This window comes from Onychomys torridus, chromosome 2 (assembly GCF_903995425.1).
Source record: "Onychomys torridus chromosome 2, mOncTor1.1, whole genome shotgun sequence".
NCBI lineage: Eukaryota > Metazoa > Chordata > Mammalia > Rodentia > Cricetidae > Onychomys > Onychomys torridus.
The window spans coordinates 135,158,942-135,176,660 of record NC_050444.1 but is presented as its reverse complement, the minus strand read 5'-3'; the positions used below and the strand labels follow the sequence as shown (position 1 = coordinate 135,176,660).

The 17,719-nt window shown below is 39.7% G+C and overlaps 1 protein-coding gene across 11 annotated transcripts in view; it reads right to left on the bottom strand.

Annotated features, from left to right (window-relative positions):
- Positions 1–17,719, bottom strand: part of Scmh1 (Scm polycomb group protein homolog 1) — a 156,342-nt gene that overhangs the window by 19,773 nt on the left and 118,850 nt on the right. For all 11 annotated transcript variants that reach the window (XM_036178158.1, XM_036178155.1, XM_036178154.1 and 8 more), the window contains 2 exons: positions 16,654–16,883; positions 12,003–12,129 (listed from right to left, as the gene is read on the bottom strand). In XM_036178158.1, the coding sequence (XP_036034051.1) occupies positions 12,003–12,129; positions 16,654–16,883 (357 nt within the window). The remainder of the gene's footprint in view (positions 1–12,002; positions 12,130–16,653; positions 16,884–17,719) is intronic.

Genomic DNA, 17,719 nt, shown 5'->3' with positions numbered 1-17,719 from the left:
AACAAATCATCTTGTGGAGAAGTTCATGTGGAGAAACAGGCAGAACCAATATGCCAGTCATGTGGGAAAGTAGATCCCCAAACCTAGTCAGTTCCACTCCCCATCTGGCACTGCATGCAATACATGAGCTGTCTTCACACAGTCTGCCCTCAGTGTTTCAAACTATCAAGTTTTGTAGTAGTTGTCATATAGCAAAAGCTTATCAGAATAGATTTCATACCAGATGCTTCAGTAACAAATGCCAAACACACGACACTGGCTTTGGAATGGGGTTGGGGGGGTTTGGGGGGGGTGAGGAGCGCAGAAAGCATCCCAAGCTAACTTCCAGTGGGGACCCAAGTCCTGGGGTAGTTATTATTTTTCCTTTAGTGCTGGGGATCAAATCCAGAGCCTCATCCAAGCTAAGCAAGTGCTCTACCACTGAGCTACATTCCCAGTCCCTTTAAGAGTTTTAATGGCTGGGCGGTGGTGGCGCACGCCTTTAATCCCAGCACTCGGGAGGCAGAGCCAGGCGGATCTCTGTGAGTTCGAGGCCAGCCTGGGCTACCAAGTGAGTTCCAGGAAAGGGGCAAAGCTACACAGAGAAACCCTGTCTCACCAAACAAAACCAAACCAAAAAAAAAAAAAAAAAAAAAAAAAAAGAGTTTTAATGGAAGCCTAAAGTTGCATCCAGAAGGCTCTCCATCAAGAGTTTAGGAAAGTGAAGACAATACAACTGAAGATGAAGGATGGAGCACATGAGCTAGAAAAGGGCTGGAAGTTTGACAGGGTTGTTGCCCATAATAGCATAAAACAGGAAGTGTACTTGAGCTCAACGAAGTAGCTAAGATTTCTAATTAGCTGTTAATGTTGATTGGCCATCAAAGTGCTACCTGCCTTCTTGCTGCTTATGATAAAATGTTAAGATGAGAGAGAAAATCCTTTATTCAGAAGTGAAAAAGAAGGTGGGGGCATGGTGACATATATCTTAAATCCCAGTATTCATAACAGAGGCAGGTGGATCTCTAAGTCTGGGCCAGACTGGTCTACATCGTGAGTACCAGGCAGCCAGGGCTACATAGTAAAACCCTGTCTTCTTGGAAAAACTAAAAAAGAATCAGAAGAAAGGTCTAAGAATATGCTTTACAAATTTCTTTCAGACCAAAGATTTCCACAGGAATTTGCTAAGGGAAACCCTTGCAGACTTTATTCTTAATACAATAAGATTAATTTTTTCCTCTTTAAAAATATTAACCCCCTTTCCACAAATCTCTCCCATGTTCCCCTCCTTCCCTTCCCTCTCAAATTCATGGCCTCTTTTTCTTTATTAAGATTCTCCAGGGTGCTTTTAGCTGTAGCTGCAGAGGAAACAAACCTTGATACTGCTCAGAGAAACCCTCAAACTGTTAAGATAGTCATTTTGTTAGAATGATTGCCGACATGAACTTAGAAGGTTCAGAGACAGTACAGAATGGAAAACATCTGTTCCTCTGCCCTACTTCTTCTTCTTTTTATTCTTCTCTCATATATTATATTCCAACCACAGTTTCCCTCCCTCCTCTCCTTCCAGGCCCACCTCCCCTCTGCTCCAGATTCACTCCTCCACTGTTTCCCTTCATGAAAGGACAGGCCTCCCAGGAATATCAACCACATATATCAAGTTGCAATAATATTAGGTGTCTAACTACAGTCCCAGAGAACACACTCTTCTGGCCTCTATAGGTACCATATATGCATGTAATACACAGATACATACTTGCAGGCAAAATAGCCATATACATAATATACACAAATACACACATATACATAATATATTGTATATATGCTACACACACACACACACACACACACACACACACACACACACACACACACCCCACCTTTACTTCTTAATCTCTTTGTACTCCCAACTTTTCTTAGGCAAGGAGAAAAGAGAAGACTAGGTAGGTGTCTCATGGCAAAGGACAAATAGAACAACAAAATGTCTAGGAAGCAGCACTGGACCTAACTAAGGAATTGGCTCACATGCTCATATGAATTCCAGAATGTCTGCAATTAGTGACTGCTGCACACTATAAAGTCACCCTAACCCTGGCCCACAGCCACATGTTTGCTATGTGATTCTGTAGTTCATGGGTCTTCTGATGGAGAGGAACAACATCCGAGTCCTGTGGCTGAGAAATGTCATATAAGAGGACTTGTGCACCTGCACCTCATTCAGAGGATGAGATAGATGCTGGACCTGTTGCTTCATGTTGTAAGGAGATGAGACTTTCGATGAAGAGTCCTGTGAGGGAACAATTAACTTCTCAAGTAGGAAAAGTGTAATAATTTATATTTAGAGTTGTCTGAAGTAGTTTTAAAATATAGCTCATGATTCTTTAACCTGCCTTCACTGAGAGGTGAGGTCTGATTAGGAATTCCTTATTCTTGAATTTAGGTTCTGTGGCTAACTGATCAATAGAATGTGGTTGAAATGATGCTAAATTTGGGGCTTGGGCATTAGTGTCTTTCTAACCATAGTCTATCGACAGTGTGTGTATTGTGGCTAGGACAAGTTGGAGTTATCTGGGAAGAGGCATCTCAATTGAGAAAATGCCTCCATACGATTGGCCTACAGGCAAGTCTGTAGAGCATTTTCTTGACTGGTGATTGATGTTGTAGGCCCAGCCCACTGTGGGTAGTGCTAACCCTGGGCAGGTGGTCCTGGATGGTATAAGAAAGTAGGCTGAGTAAGCCATGAGGAGCAAGCCACTACACAGCATTCCTATATGGCTTCTGCTTCAGTCCCTGCCTCCAGGTTGCTGCCCTGAGTTCCTTTGAGGGTGGATAGTGATGTGAAAGTGTAAACCAAACAAACCCTTTCCTTGCCAAGTTTCTTTTTCTTTTTTCCCTTTGTTTTTTTGTTTTTTGGTGTTTTTTTTTTTTTTTTTTTTTTGAGACAGAGTCTCTCTGTGTAGTTTTGGTGCCTGTCCTGGAACTTGCTCTGTAGATCAGGCTGGCCTCGAACTCACAGAGATCTCCCTGCCTCTGCCTCCTGAGTACTAGGATTAAAGGTGTGCCCCACCACTGCCTGGCTCTACCAAGTTTCTTTTGGTCATGCTGTTTTTTGTTTTATTGTTATTTTTGAGACAGGGTTTCTATGTATATCCCTGGCTGTTCTAGAACACACTTTGTAGACCAAGCTGGCTCCAAACTCAGAGATCTGCCTACTTTTGCCTCCCAAGTGCTGGGATTAAAGGTGTCCACCATTACTAATGGGCTTGGTCATGCCATTTTTATCACAGTAATAGAAAACTCTAAGTTAGGATGATCAAAGAATCAGTTAACTCTCCAGACATAAAGAGTTGAAGCCCAACTTGGACAATAATGAAAGATTGTCTCAAAAGAAAACAAAACACCAAAAAAAATCAAAACAAAAACAAAAAAACCCATCAATAAAACCAAAACAATAAATATTAAAAGAAGTCAGGTGGAAAACCAATCTTACCTATAGGATAATATCTCAGAAATCATGCAAACATAGAGAAAATATAATGAAATACCTAAATTATTGTGAGAGAAGCCCCCACCAGCTTAGACTTCTGAACCCCATAAAATCTAAAGCCAATAATACAAGTTTACGCCTAAAGAAACTCAAAAAAGAGAAAATAACTCAGACTAAGCAGAAGAGAATAAAGATTGGAGGAGATCCAAAACTCCTCTTTACCAGAGCCCCAGAGCTGCCGCACTTGGCCAGAACCCAGAATGGGAGACAGCAATGAAAGAACAAACACACCTGCAGCAGCAGCTTGAAAGAGAATGGCCCCCAAAGAGTGCAGCACTATTTGGAGGTGTGGCTTTATTGGAGTGGGCATGGCCTTGTTGGAAGAAGTGTGTCACTGTGAGGATGGGCTTTGAGGTCTCATATATATATATACTCAAGCCACACCCAGTGTTCAGACTGCTTCCTGTTGCCTGCAAGGTGTAAAACTCTCAGCTACCTCTCCAGCACCATGTCTGCCTGCATGCAGCCATGTCCCACCATGATGATAATGGACTGAACCTCTGAAACTGTGAGCTCCCAGTTAAATGTTTTTCTTATAAGAGCTGCTGTGTCTCTTCACAGCAATAGAAATCCTAAGACAACACTCAGCTATCAAAGGTGAGGCTAGATATTTATACCCAGAAACATCTCAAACATCATAACGCTAGATGCCTAGATCCCAGTGAAAACACAAACATGAACAACCAAGGCAATATTCCTCCAGCCGAAGCCATCAGCCCTACTGTAGTAGGCTGAGGACCTTACAGTAGACATAAATAAATGCCTTAATGAAGACCATGAAGACAGAAAGAGTTGAATGAAATAATAAAAACAATTTAAGACACGAAAGTAGAATTTAGCAAAGAAATAGAATTGTTAAAGAAAAGTCAAATTGAAATAAAATTAAAAAATGAAAAAACTCAGGAAGTTAAGCCTCACCAACAGATCAAAAGACATGGAAGAGAGAAGTTCATGTCTTGAAGACAAAGTAGAAGAAATGGATAGTTTGGCCAAAGAAAATGTTAAATATAAAACATCCAGGAAATCTGGGACACTATGAAAAAGACCAAATATATGAATAATATAGAGGAAGGAGAAGAATCTAGGTCAAAGGCACAGGAAGTATTTTTAATAAAACCATAGAAGACAAATTCCCCAACCCAAAGCAAAAGATGTTTATCAAGGTACACAGGAGGCATACAGAACACCAAACAGGCAGGACCAGAAAAGAAAATTCCCATAACATATGATAATCAAAACACTGAACACACAGGACAAAGAAAGGATATTGAAAGCTGCAAGGGAAGAAGACCAAGGCACATACAAAAGCAGGCTCATTAGAACAACACTTGAATCTTCAGTGGAGATTAGGAAAGGCAGAAGGGCCTGGATATATTTTCTACAAACTGAGAGACTACAGATGCTAACCCAGACCACTATACACTACCAATCATAAAAGATGGAGAAAGAAAAATATTTCAGGCTAAAAAACAAATTTAAACAATTTCTGTCTACCAATACAGCTCTACAGAAGGCACTAGAAGGAAAACTTCAGTCTGAAAGGAAAGTTAACTATACCAACAAGGACAAGGGGATTAAATAATCCCAGAATAGTCAATGAAAAGAGAGAATAAAAACATATAAGAACAAAATAATAGGAATTAATAAACATTGATCAATAAGTAGTATCTCTCAATATCAATAGTCTCATTTTCTCAATAAAAAGACTGGATTAGAAAACAGGACCCATCTTTCTGCTGTATTCTAAAAACACACCCCACTATCAAGGACACATAGCATCTTAGGGCAAAGGGATGGGAAACAATATTCCAAGCAAACGGAATCAATAAACAAGCAGATTACAATCTGACCAAATAGACTTTAAAACCAAAACTAATTAGGAGAGAGAGGGAAGGACACTACATATTCATTAAAGGCAAAAACCACACCAAGAGGATATTATAATTCTAGACATTTATGCATCAGACACAAGAGAACTTATCTTAGCTAAGGTTTTTATTGCTGTGAAGAGCCACAATGTCCATGGCAACTCTTTTTTTTTTTTTTTTTTAAAGATTTATTTATTTATCATATATACAGTGTTCTGCCTGCATGTATCCCTGAAGGCCAGAAGAGGGCACCAGATGTCATTACGGATGGTTGTGAGCCACCATGTGGTTGCTGGGAATTGAACTCAGGACCTCTGGAAGAGCAGCTAGTGCTCTTAACCTCTGAGCCATCTCTTCAGCCCACCCATGGCAACTCTTATAAAGACAAACATTTAATTGGGGCTGGCTTAAAGTTTCAGAGGTTTATTAGTTCATTATCATCCTGGCAGGTGGCATGCAGGCAGACATGGTGCTGGAGAAGGAGCTGAGAGTTATATATTTTGATCTGCAGGCAACAGGAAGAGACTGTCATATTGGGTGTGGCTTGAGCATATATGAGACCTCAAGACCTACCTCCACAGTGACACACTTCTTCCAAAAAGGCCACACCTATTAACAGTACCACTCAATATAGGCCAAGTATTCAAACACATGAGTCTAGGGGGCCATACCTATTCACACTATCACAGCACTCACTGTCATAAAGAAGTACTATGACAGCTAAAATCACATGTCTGCCTTGAGGAATCTACAGAGACACTTGCTCATCCATGTTCATTGCTGCTCTATTCATAGTATCCAGGAATTGGAAAGAGGCTAGATGTCCATCACTTGATGGATAGATAATAAAAATGTTGTACATTTACACAATGGAATATTATTTAGCCGTTAAAAAGTGAAATTATAAAACAGGTAAATAGACTGAGCTAGAAACAATCATCTTGAGATATCCCAGACCCACAAAGACAAATGTTGCATGTTTTCTCTTATATGGATTAACTTTTAACTTTAGAAATGTGTGTTTCTATTAGAATAAACAGAGAGGTTAGGCAGATAGTAAGGGAACAGAGGGAGAAGGGGATCTTCTAAGAAGAGAGAAGTAGAATATAGTGTTATAAAGAGATGAAGGGAAACTAGAATAGGAGAATAAAATGGGGAGGGGATGAGAGAGCAGGGTGAAGGAGTGACTATGGGGAGAGCCAACTAATACTGAGTTTTCCTTTTGAAAAGCTATACGGAAACCTACAACTCTAGAAACATCCCAAAATACACACATATATGAAAAGAATTTAAATGGAGCTACTAAGGGGGAGATAATGCCCCAACTAGTCATCTTAAGCCATCAAGTTAAAATCTCTAGTTCCAGGTGGGTTACATATTGTTGAGTTGTTGACTAAATAGGTCCCAGAGGCCCTATCCCAAACATTACAGGCTATTGGTTACCCTCCGCAACCTGGTGGTAAGGCCATATTGTTGAAGACATCATTTATTCATGTCATTGAATTTGGAGAAATCAAGTGGATGGTCAGCTAGAAGCTTTACTATTTCTGACTAATATTCATGTTGCTGGAAGACATTTTGCACACTACCAGAGGAGAAAAGTAATCATCAATTATCATCCAACTACAAATCTGTGCTCTACAACAGCAACCTGCCTGCAAGATATACTGTGGCAATAGTAGCCAGATATTACGAGAGTAATCAGACATTTTTAATTGAATTGAAGGCCCACTCTATGAGATGGAACCCATACTGGACACTGATGAAGTGGCCAAGAACCTGGGACTAGATAAGTCATGGGCCTTAGTGTAAAAGCTACTACTATTATTCTGCTAAAGAAACAGCAATAAAGTGATTTCTAATGACATACTGCTATGCCTATAGATCAGTGCACAGTCTAGTCCTTATCAGAGAAGCTTCTTGCAGTAGATGGGAATTAACACAGACACCCACAATTAGACAATGTACAAGGTGAGAAACTTTCGAGCACTCGTTTCTTAATGGCTCAAGGATCTAAGAGGAAAGGTGAAAGGCTGTAAGAGCCAGAGGCAGTAGATAGATGACTTCAAGGAAATTGTGTCTTCCAGGCACAACAGAGCTGATACACATCTGAACTCAGAGATTGGGACAGCATGCACAAACTAACACAAACTCAGAACGACAAAAATCTTACCAATGCAAAGGGGACAAAAAAGAAGCTATTTATAATTGTGACCTGCTGGGAAGGGGAAACTCAGTTTTCCCCAATGGAGTGATACTGGATATATCAACCATACTTACTCTAAGGCAGACCCCATGTCAAGGTCAACATAAAAAGGTCTCTCTCTCTCTCTCTCTTTTTTTTTTTTGGTTTTTTGAGACAGGGTTTCTCTCTGTAGCTTTGGAGCCTGTCCTGGACTAGCTCTGTAGACCAGGCTGGCCTCGAACTTACAGAGATCCTTCTGCCTCTGCCTCCCAAGTGCTGGGATTACAGGTGTGCACCACCACCGCCTGGCATGATTTTGTTTTGCTTTGGTATGTTTTGTCATATATTTGGTTTTACTTTTTGTTTTAATTTTCATTTTGCTTTGTTTTTTTTTGGGTGGGGAAGAGAGAGAAATAAAAAGAGAGAGAACATGAAGTTGGGTGGGTAGGAAGGAGGGGAGGATCTGGGATCAGTTGGGGAGAGGAAAGAATGATCAAAATATATTGTATAAAAAATTGAAATAAAAAATTAAGAGTAGGGCTGGAGAGATGGCTCAGCGGTTAAGAGCACTGGCTGCTCTTCCAGAGTTGCTGAGTTCAATTCCCAGCAACCACATGGTGGCTCACAACCATCTGTAATGAGATCTGGTGCCCTCTTCTGGCCTGAAAGCATATATGCAGGCAGAACACTATATACATAATAAATAAATCTTTAAAAAATAAGAGTATATTATGAATAAATTTTTTTTGCCCATAAATTAACTAATCTAGATAAATGGAACAGTTTGTTGAAAGACAACCTAGTCAAGAAGAAAAATACAGGGCTGAGTACAATGATAGCTTCTCAGGAAGCTAAGTTAGGATTACTTGAGCTCAAGAGTTCAGGGACAGTCTGGGCAAAACAAAGGGACATTTTTTCTTAACAAAATATGAAAATAAAGTTAGGTGGTGGTGACACACACCTTTAATCCCAGCACTTGAGAGGCAGAGGCATGTGGAGTTCTGAGTTTGAGGCCAGTTTGGTCTACAGAGCGAGTTCCAGAACAATCAGCAAGGGCTACACAGAAAAACTCTGTCTCAAAAATTAAAAAAGAAAGAGAGACAGAGACAGAGACAGAGGAGGGGGGGGAGGAAGGAAAAAGAAAGAGAGGGAAAGAAAAAGAAAGAGAAATTGAAACAAGCATACATCTATTGAACAAACTGAATAAATAATTAGTAACCTTCCTAAATACAAAGTACCAGGCCCAGACAAGGTTATTGGTAAGTTCTACCAAACATTTAAGAGACAAACTACATCAATTTTATATATCTCCCTCCCGCCTCAGTTTTTTGAGACAGGGTTTCTCTGTGTAGCCCTGACTGTCCTGGATCTCACTCTGTAGACCAGGCTGGTCTCAAACTTACAGAGACTGGCCTTCCTCTACCTCCTAAGTGCTGGGATTAAAGGCATGTGCCACTACTACCTGACTCTACAAATCTCTTAGAAGACAAAAACAGAAGGAATATTTATCAAATTCATTCCATGAGGTCAAACCAAACCAAAGAAATAACAATTAAAAGAAAAATTGTAGACCAACATTTCTCATGAACATGGATGTTAAAATCTTCAACAAAACATTAGAGAAATCTTACCTACTATTGTATGAAAGAACTGTATGACATGAAAAACAGAATTTATCCCAAGTATGGAAGATTTATCCAACATGCAAAAAACCCCTGATAAATGTAAGCTTGGTATGGTGGCTCATATCTATAATGCCAGTATTCAGGAGACTGAGGCAGGAGGATTGTGAGTTTGAGGCCAGTGTAGGATGCATGCTGAGTTGCAGGCCAGCCTAGGCGATTTAGAGCAAGGCCTTGTCTTTCAAAAAATTAAAAAAAAAAAAAACAAAAAACAACCAACCTCTTAATCATCATATTTACAGGCTAAATAAAAAGCACATTAATATATTCAGAAACACAATACTCATTTATAATAAAATCTCTTCAGAAAATAAAAACAGGAAATTTCTTTAACTTGTTAAATACTTGTAAAACACAAACTCCTACAGTTGACATATGAAACAGTGAGAAACTAAGAGAACGCCCATTAAGATGAGGAACAAAGTAGGATATCTCCTCTCACCTCTCCTTTTCAACATCGCAATGGAAGTTCTAGATAAGGCATTATGATGTGAAAATAAAAGTATACACATTAGCAAATAAAAAACCTTCCCTGGATTACAAATGATTTTCTTCATAGAAAATATGAAAAGAGAAAGAAAGAAAGAAAGAAAGAAAGAAAGAAAGAAAGAAAGAAAGGAAGGAAGGAAGGAAGAGAAAACCAGGCAAACAAAAACAACCTAGAAATAAAAAGCAATTGTAAAAGGCTGCAGAATATAAGGTTAATATTTAAAAGTCACTTTGCTCTATATTAACAATTTTTTAATGAAAATACATTATCATTTACAATAGTTCCAAAGGAGAAATACTTAGGTATTAACATAATAAGATATGAGACTTTATAGTAATATCATGTTACTCTGTAAAAAAAAGAAAAGAAATCAAAGTACCAAATTAGTGGAGAGCATAATATAACTGACTGTTAAGAAATTAGTCTTTCTCAAATTGATTGAGATTCTACATAATCCCAGTCATAACCCCAGAAAGTAGGGCTGGATAGATAGCTTAGTGGTTCTCTTGCAGAAGACCAGGGGTTTGGTTCCTGGCACCCACATTGGATTGCTCACAACTGCCTGTAACTCCATTTCCAAGGATCTGATGCCCTCTTCTGGCCTCCATATGCATCAGCACACATGTATACATACACACCTAAGCACATACACATACACTTAAAAAAAAAAAAAAGAGGGGTTGGGGATTTAGCTTAGTGGTAGAGTGCTTGCCTAACAAGCACAAGGCCCTGGGTTCGGTCCTCAGCTCTGGCAAAAAAAAAAAAAAAAAAAAAGAGTCCCAGAAAATTATTTTCTGAATAGCTACAAATGGAAACTGAGTTTTGCACAGAGAAGCAAAAGACCCAGACTAACCAATATAGTATTAAAGGTGAAGACAAAAGTTGGGGGCCTGAAACTTCATGACCTCAAAACTTAGTACATAACCCTGCAGAAACAGCACTGTAATATTGGTAAGTAAATAGACAAATAGAACAGATATAGAGCCCAGAAATAAACTCACAGGAGGAGTCATCTTGTTTTTGACAAAGGAGTAAAGGCAGTTTCCTCAACAATTGTGTTGGAACAACTGAATATTCACATGTCAACCCCTCCCTAACCAAAAGCCAAACTAACAAAACATCTAGACAGTCCTTGTACACGGTACAGGAAGGCCCTGTATTTTGAAGTTATTTGGAGAGGAAACCATGGCTGAGTAGCCCTTCTGTCTCTAACATTTTAGAGTCTGTGCAGAGACATATTTAACTCATCTAGCAGTAAGGAGGTCATTCTCATTTCTTAGACATCCCTGAGGAAGATAGGGTAACTACAGAGTAAGTTTTCACATAACTATCTTAATGCACACATACAGATGAGTACTTTAAGGTCACCCCACCAGGAAGGTAAGTATATGCTTTAAAGGGATAGGTATTTTACAGTTAACATTATATATAGTTTATAAAACGGGGACAGATAGGACTTTTGCGTGTGCCAGTGTATAACACACACACACACACACACACACACACACACACACACACACACCCCAGGCTGATTATCCATTTTCATCAGCTACCAAATTTTACTTTGAATCAATCATTCATTGTCTGGTCTCCATAGTAAAATTCATTTTCACTCTCAAGGTTTGCCCTCATTAAGATTGCTTTTTAAAATTCAAAAGCTTTTCATCCAAATTGGAATGGTGGCAGCCTCATGGAATGCTATAAGGCTTCTGAAAGGTGGAAGGGATCAGTAAGAAGGGAATGATCCAACTAAGCAAGATGAGCATTACTTTAAACTGGGCCAGCAAGCTCTGAGTGTTTCCCTATTCCCTGAAACCAGCCCCAGTTTCCCAGAACAATTACTCCAGGTGTGTGTGTGTGTGTGTGTGTGTGTGTGTGTGTGTGTGTGTGTGTGTTTTATTGCTCTGACAAAATGAAAGTTTCTCTGAGACTATTTCAAATGCCATAAAGAATTCTTTAAAGATTGATTGATTTATTATGTATACAGTATTCTGTCTGCATGCATGCCAGATCTCATTACGGATGGATGTTAGCCACCATGGGGTTGCTGGGAATTGAACTCAGGACTGCTGGAAGAACAGCTAATGCTCTTAACCGCTGAGCCATCCCTCCAGCCTCTGAGAATGTTTTTTAATCCTAGGTCCTACATAGGTTTACATGTGGACAGAGTTAGTTATTGGTGAAGACAAGAGGAAATGTAGACACTATGCCTCAGGGTCGAAGTGCAGCTAGCTCCATCCTGTGCTCTTACCTGTGGGGGCCTGCATGGCTGAACTGGGGATGGAGGCAGCATCTTGAGGGACAGTGCTGGTGTCCGGTTCAGGGGTGCTGGTTGTTGGTGAGGTGGGTGGTGGGCTCAGCAAAGTCCGAGGTTTCCTCTGTTAAAATGGATGGGGAAAAGTTTGCTACCCGTGAAAGGTAACTTCCTTTTTCATTCCTTGATTCCTAGCACTCAGTACACCCATGAAATGAACATATTTGTGAATGGAACCACACTTAATTTTCTACTCAGTAACTGACCCCAAAGTTGTACATATTCATTGTACTTAGTAAACATTTTTTCTGAATGTATGTACATGATTTTGGTCTTCTACAGAGAAAGAGCTCAATGGACTTTTATGCTAGATTCAGTATCATAAGAACTCTAAATCTTACTTTTTAAATTAGGCAGATAAAAGCAGAAAACATGCTATAGCTTAATGTTATTACTTTGTTTCTTTCTTTAAATGGAAATGAACCTTCTGACTCTACCAGCTGCTTTCCTCTGCCTCCTTTCTTCAGCTCATTACCTGCTATTCCTTTCCTTAATAATCTAACAGTTCCTGATTACACGACTTCTCTAAAACCCTGCAATTTTATCTGGCTCACATCTTTACAATTTTAAGTTTTCTCTTCAATGGGAAATGTTTTCTCTTGTTTACAGTCTAAATTTATGTCCATCTAGGAAGCTCTCTTACTTTCCTCTTAAGTCCACACGTTGCATTGTCCATGTTCTATGATTACCTGCTTGCACATTGATGCTCCTGTTAACTTAGAGCTCTGTGAAGGTCTGCGTGTCATTCCTCACACGGCCCTTGACATATAAGTATTAATAAATGTTGATCATGAAGCATACAATATAGATTACCAATAATGGGGGTAATTAAGAAGAGCTGAGAGAAACCTATTATTGTTATTATTTTTTACTGGAACTTAGAATGTTTCTAGAAACAGTTTCTAAAAGTCTTCTGGTATACAAGGAAACCACTAACAAGACCAAAAATCCTCTTTCACAAAGTGCTTGTGTAAGGTACACTGCTGTATAAGCCTGTCTGCCTTCTGGGGAGGTATATTCCCTAGAGATCTGGTGACAGTAGCGGCCATACATGGAATGGCTTCATATGAAGAAGCCATCATGCAAAACCCTCATTAGAAATGGACATATGCTCACATTATCAGACACTTCTGAATGTAGAATTCCATGTAAGTAGTAAGTCATGATAGAAGGGAAATAAATAAGTTGGTGCTATTATTTCAAGGATCCCTCAGAGAGAAGCCTGATGAGTTGAGTACCCAAATATTGTAGAAGAGAACAGAAAGATGGAAGGTATCATTAGCAGTTTAGATAGGTGTAATTACATGTATTACACAGATTCATGCATTAACTTAGCTCCATTTAACAGGGGAGAAGGGGGCTCAGCATCCCACTGAAAGAAGCTGTTCCAAAGTCACAAAGGTGACCATAAATGGGGATGAGACCAATGCTGTGAGATGTCTTTCTGCATGCTGCGAATATATGTTGTTTCCATTGGTTAATAAATAAACTGCTTTGGTTTATGGCAAGGCAGCTTACAGGCAGGTGGGAAATCCAAGGAGAGAGACAGGAAAGAGAAAGGTTGAGCCTGGAGAGATGCCAGAGGCCACCAAAGGAGAAGCAAGATGCCAGCAGACCAGTAATGTCATGTGGCAAAACATAGATTCATAGAAATGGGTTAATTTAAGATGAAATAGCTAGCTAGCAAGAGGCCTGCCAAAGGCCATACAGTTTGTAAATAATATTAAGCCTCTGAATGATTATTTTATAAGTGGCTGAGGGACCCGGGGTCAGGCAGAACCAGAGGAATGTGGGGCCAGACGGGACCTGAGAAAACCTTCCGACTACAGACCAAAGCCTAGATGTGTCTGGTTTCTAAGACTTTCTTTTTGTTTCAAAAAGAAGCAGTATCATCACATGGAAGAAATTTATAGATTTATGCAAAAGAATAAAAGTGGGGAATTAGGGTCAGATGCTAGGATACAAAACACAGGGTACCATGAGAACGTTTACTTTCTAGAGGATGGAAAGAGGACACTGGCTACTATGTTTTCGACTTCCTGAAGGGTGCAGAGCACAGCAATCATAATATCCAAGGTCTTAGTGTTCAAAAGATATTAAAGGTCCTTTAATATAATCATCTTCAAAAACAAGAAAACAAAAACAGAAACAAACAAACATACAAAGAAAACCACTTCGCTCCCTCCATCTTCCCAGCCTCTCCATTCTCTTAGTGGCAATGGGAGCTGCTGTGTATCATGCAGTGTATCCTTCTACTCAAAAAGCTTTCCTTGCAAATGTTCTTTGTGTAATGTGTTGGTCTGGTTCAAGGCCTCTGGCTTCTGGTACACTATCAATACTAGACCCTTGCTGACACTCTTCTCAGATACCTGCTGCTTCCTTGAGTCAATTTTCTTGTTTTTGTTTTGGCCTTTGTTTTCTTTTTAATTAATATTCTTTTTTGTATTTATTTTTATTTTTCTCTTATATTTCTTTATTTTTATTATTTCTTTTTAAGGTTTCCCTTGGGGGGACATTACAAGGGTGAAGGGCAAATACACAGGGACTGGAAAATAAGTGAGATTGGGGTGCATGATGTAAAATTCCCAAAGAATCAATAAAAATTATGATTAAAAAAGACTGAAGATTATAGTAATTTTAATATTTAGCATTCTGATTCTAGGATTTCAATGTCTTTTCTTCCTATTTACTCTTTTATTTTGAAGAGAAATTCTAGAAAAAATATATTTAAATGGTTTGTACTTTGTTAACTACAAAATGTATGCTAAAACAAACTCAAAAGGATTTAGTGACAGGTAACAGATAAAATACAATTAAATCATTTTTCTGAAAAAAAAATCATCTTCAATATTTCTGCCTTCCTCTTCCTGAAATAGACTCCTGGCAGAGCGACCTAGTCCCGAGAAAACACTTGCAACCACAGGGCTTACTTCTATTTAAGATAGCTCCTTCACAGTGAGACAAAGACCTGCTGGATCCCATTTACTAGCTCTCCAGTTTGGTTTTTGGAGTTTCTTAGATACACACATTCCCTCTTTTGACTACCCTCAAGACATGCCCATATAATCAAAATCATGGCTCTCTGGCCCCGGCATCCTTAGGGCCTTCTTTCAGCCTCTCCTCTATCCTCTACAATATGAGAAAGAGAAGAGTGAATAAAGTAATGGTGTAATAAATAGTAGTAGTAGTCATAACAGTGTAGTATATAAGAGTCAGGACCAGGGTTAGGATTAGGGGCAATGGATCAGAAATAGCACTGAATGTTATACAGGAAGGTTAAGCATTCAGAATTCAAATACAATAAAAAAAGAAAAAATAAGAGTGGTGATGTCAGGCTGGAGAGATGGCTCAGAGGTTAAGAGCACTGACTGCTCTTCCAGAGGTCCTGAGTTCAATTCCCAGCAACCACATGGTGGCTCATGACCATCTGTAATGAGATCTGGAGCCCTCTTCTGTATACATAATAAATAAAAAAAAACAAAAAACTAGTGGTGATGTCAGGACTAAAACCATCCATCTTCCCATCCACTCACCCACCCACCCATCTTGCATATATAGAACATCTCCCAAGAGACTGAGATACAAGGCACTGCAGGAGGAAAAGAGAAGAGAAAGATTAGGAGCTTGACCTTGAGGAGCTTATATTCTATAAGGACTAATGTTAGCTACTAATAAGCACAGCAAATCAACCTAATGACCAACTCTGGGGAAAATATGAGACTGCGATGGAGGTCCAGGGAGAACAGGACATCATTTCCACAGGGTGATTCAAGTAATCAAATACAGGAGGGAGGCTCTGAGAAATCCTTGATCACTAGGACGTGAGTGGAGGTGAGATGCTAACAAGGGCCCTAGAGGAGCTTTTTTACACCAGTGCTTTTGCTAGGGAAGCTATCCATGAAAACGCTGAATGACTTAAGAGGTTGTACTTTCAAGTAACCATGCTCATTGACGCTTGACTTGATCTTCTCCCACACTAGAGGAAAGCATAAGACCCTTAGGTAGAGAAGATGTGTGTAGTAGCAACCTTGGAACTAGATCTAGGGACCCATCAATGTAGTCTTTGTCATCATTTGTTATATGGCCTCAGGAAATCATTTCACATGTCTAAGTTTTAATTTATTCCATCATAAAGTAACACTAATAGTACCTCCCAGAGTTTTGTGATGATCATGATATGGATGCAATAGCATCTAATATAGTCTGACATTAAATAATTAAATGGAGCTTTTAAGAGAAAGGTAGCAATAGCAAAAGAAATACATTTACAGAATTAATATACTCTCTGTTTACATGTTGGGCATCTATTCTGTGAAGGTTAATGAGAGGCAGAATATTTTATCTATGAAAGACATTGGATAGAATCTCTCAAAAACTAAAATTGGTTTTCTATCCCTACTATTCTATCTCTAACATTAGCAAACTCCAGATAAGTGCTAAATAGGGATGACAATCTAGATTTCTCTTAAAAACCACCAACTAGGTAGACAAGAGGGCTAGATGTGCTCCTTTTCGAGATGAAATGTGTGGACGAATTGCCTCTTTGATGTCCCGTACCTCTTTCCGGGAAGTCCACATTTTTACCTACCTTACTGCCAGGCTTGGGACCCCTCTTCTTTGGGAATTTCAAAGGTTCAGCTGACTTGGATGGGGTAGAGGTGGGATGGGGAATAAGGATCTTGGGTGTTCGGCCCCGCTTCTTTCCTGGTTTGCGCCCCCTCTGCCCTGGTTGATGCTCCAAGACAGTTTTGGTGCTGTGGATGCTGGGCTTCTCAGTGTTCACATCAGACGCAGGGGAAGGATTCTTTGGAATCACAACTGTAAGAAAAAGATTCATTCTATTATCTCTCCTCCTGTATTCCCATCTGTCTTAGTTAGGGTTTCTATTGTTGCAATAAAACACCATGGCCAAAAAGCAAGCAGGGAAAGGGTTTACTGGGCTTACATTGTAGTCCATCATTGAAGGAAGTCAGGACAGAAACTCAAACAGTGCAGGAACCTGGAGGCCCCTGCAGAGGCCATAGAGGGGTGCTGCTTACTGGTTTGTTCCCAGTGGCTTGCTCAGCATGCTTTCTTAATGAACCCAGGACTACAGCCCAGGGATGGCCCCACCCACAATGGGCTAGGCCCTCCCCCACAAATCACTAAGAAAATGCCTTACAGCTGGGTCTTATAAAGGCATTTAGTCAATTGAAGTCCCCTCCTTTCAGATGACTACAGCTTGTGTCAAGCTGACATAAGATCAGCCAGCATACCATCCCAGACAGAAGGAAAAATAACTTGCATTTCTGTCCAAGGAGTTTGTCCAGGAACCTAGTTCCTTGGCATTGGACCTAGATGCTTAGAAAATTACAAAGTAAATTGAATTTATTTTGGCTACAATTGAAGGCTTTTAATTATTTCTAGTAGATGCAAGAAAATATTAAAAAATTTCCTAAGTATCTTAGAGAAGCATTATGACCCAAGTTCAAGGTGAAGCCTGTGGCTAGAACCAGAGGCTCAGAACTGGGACAGATCTCAGGAGTCTACAGCCTTCTTCTGATGAGACTAAAGATCTAATAGAAGAGGAAGTGGTGCCTCTCCCAGGTTACTCAGGGAGGCAAGAACTTCTGTTTTCAAACTGAGCCCCAATAGCCAAGGCTACATCAACATGG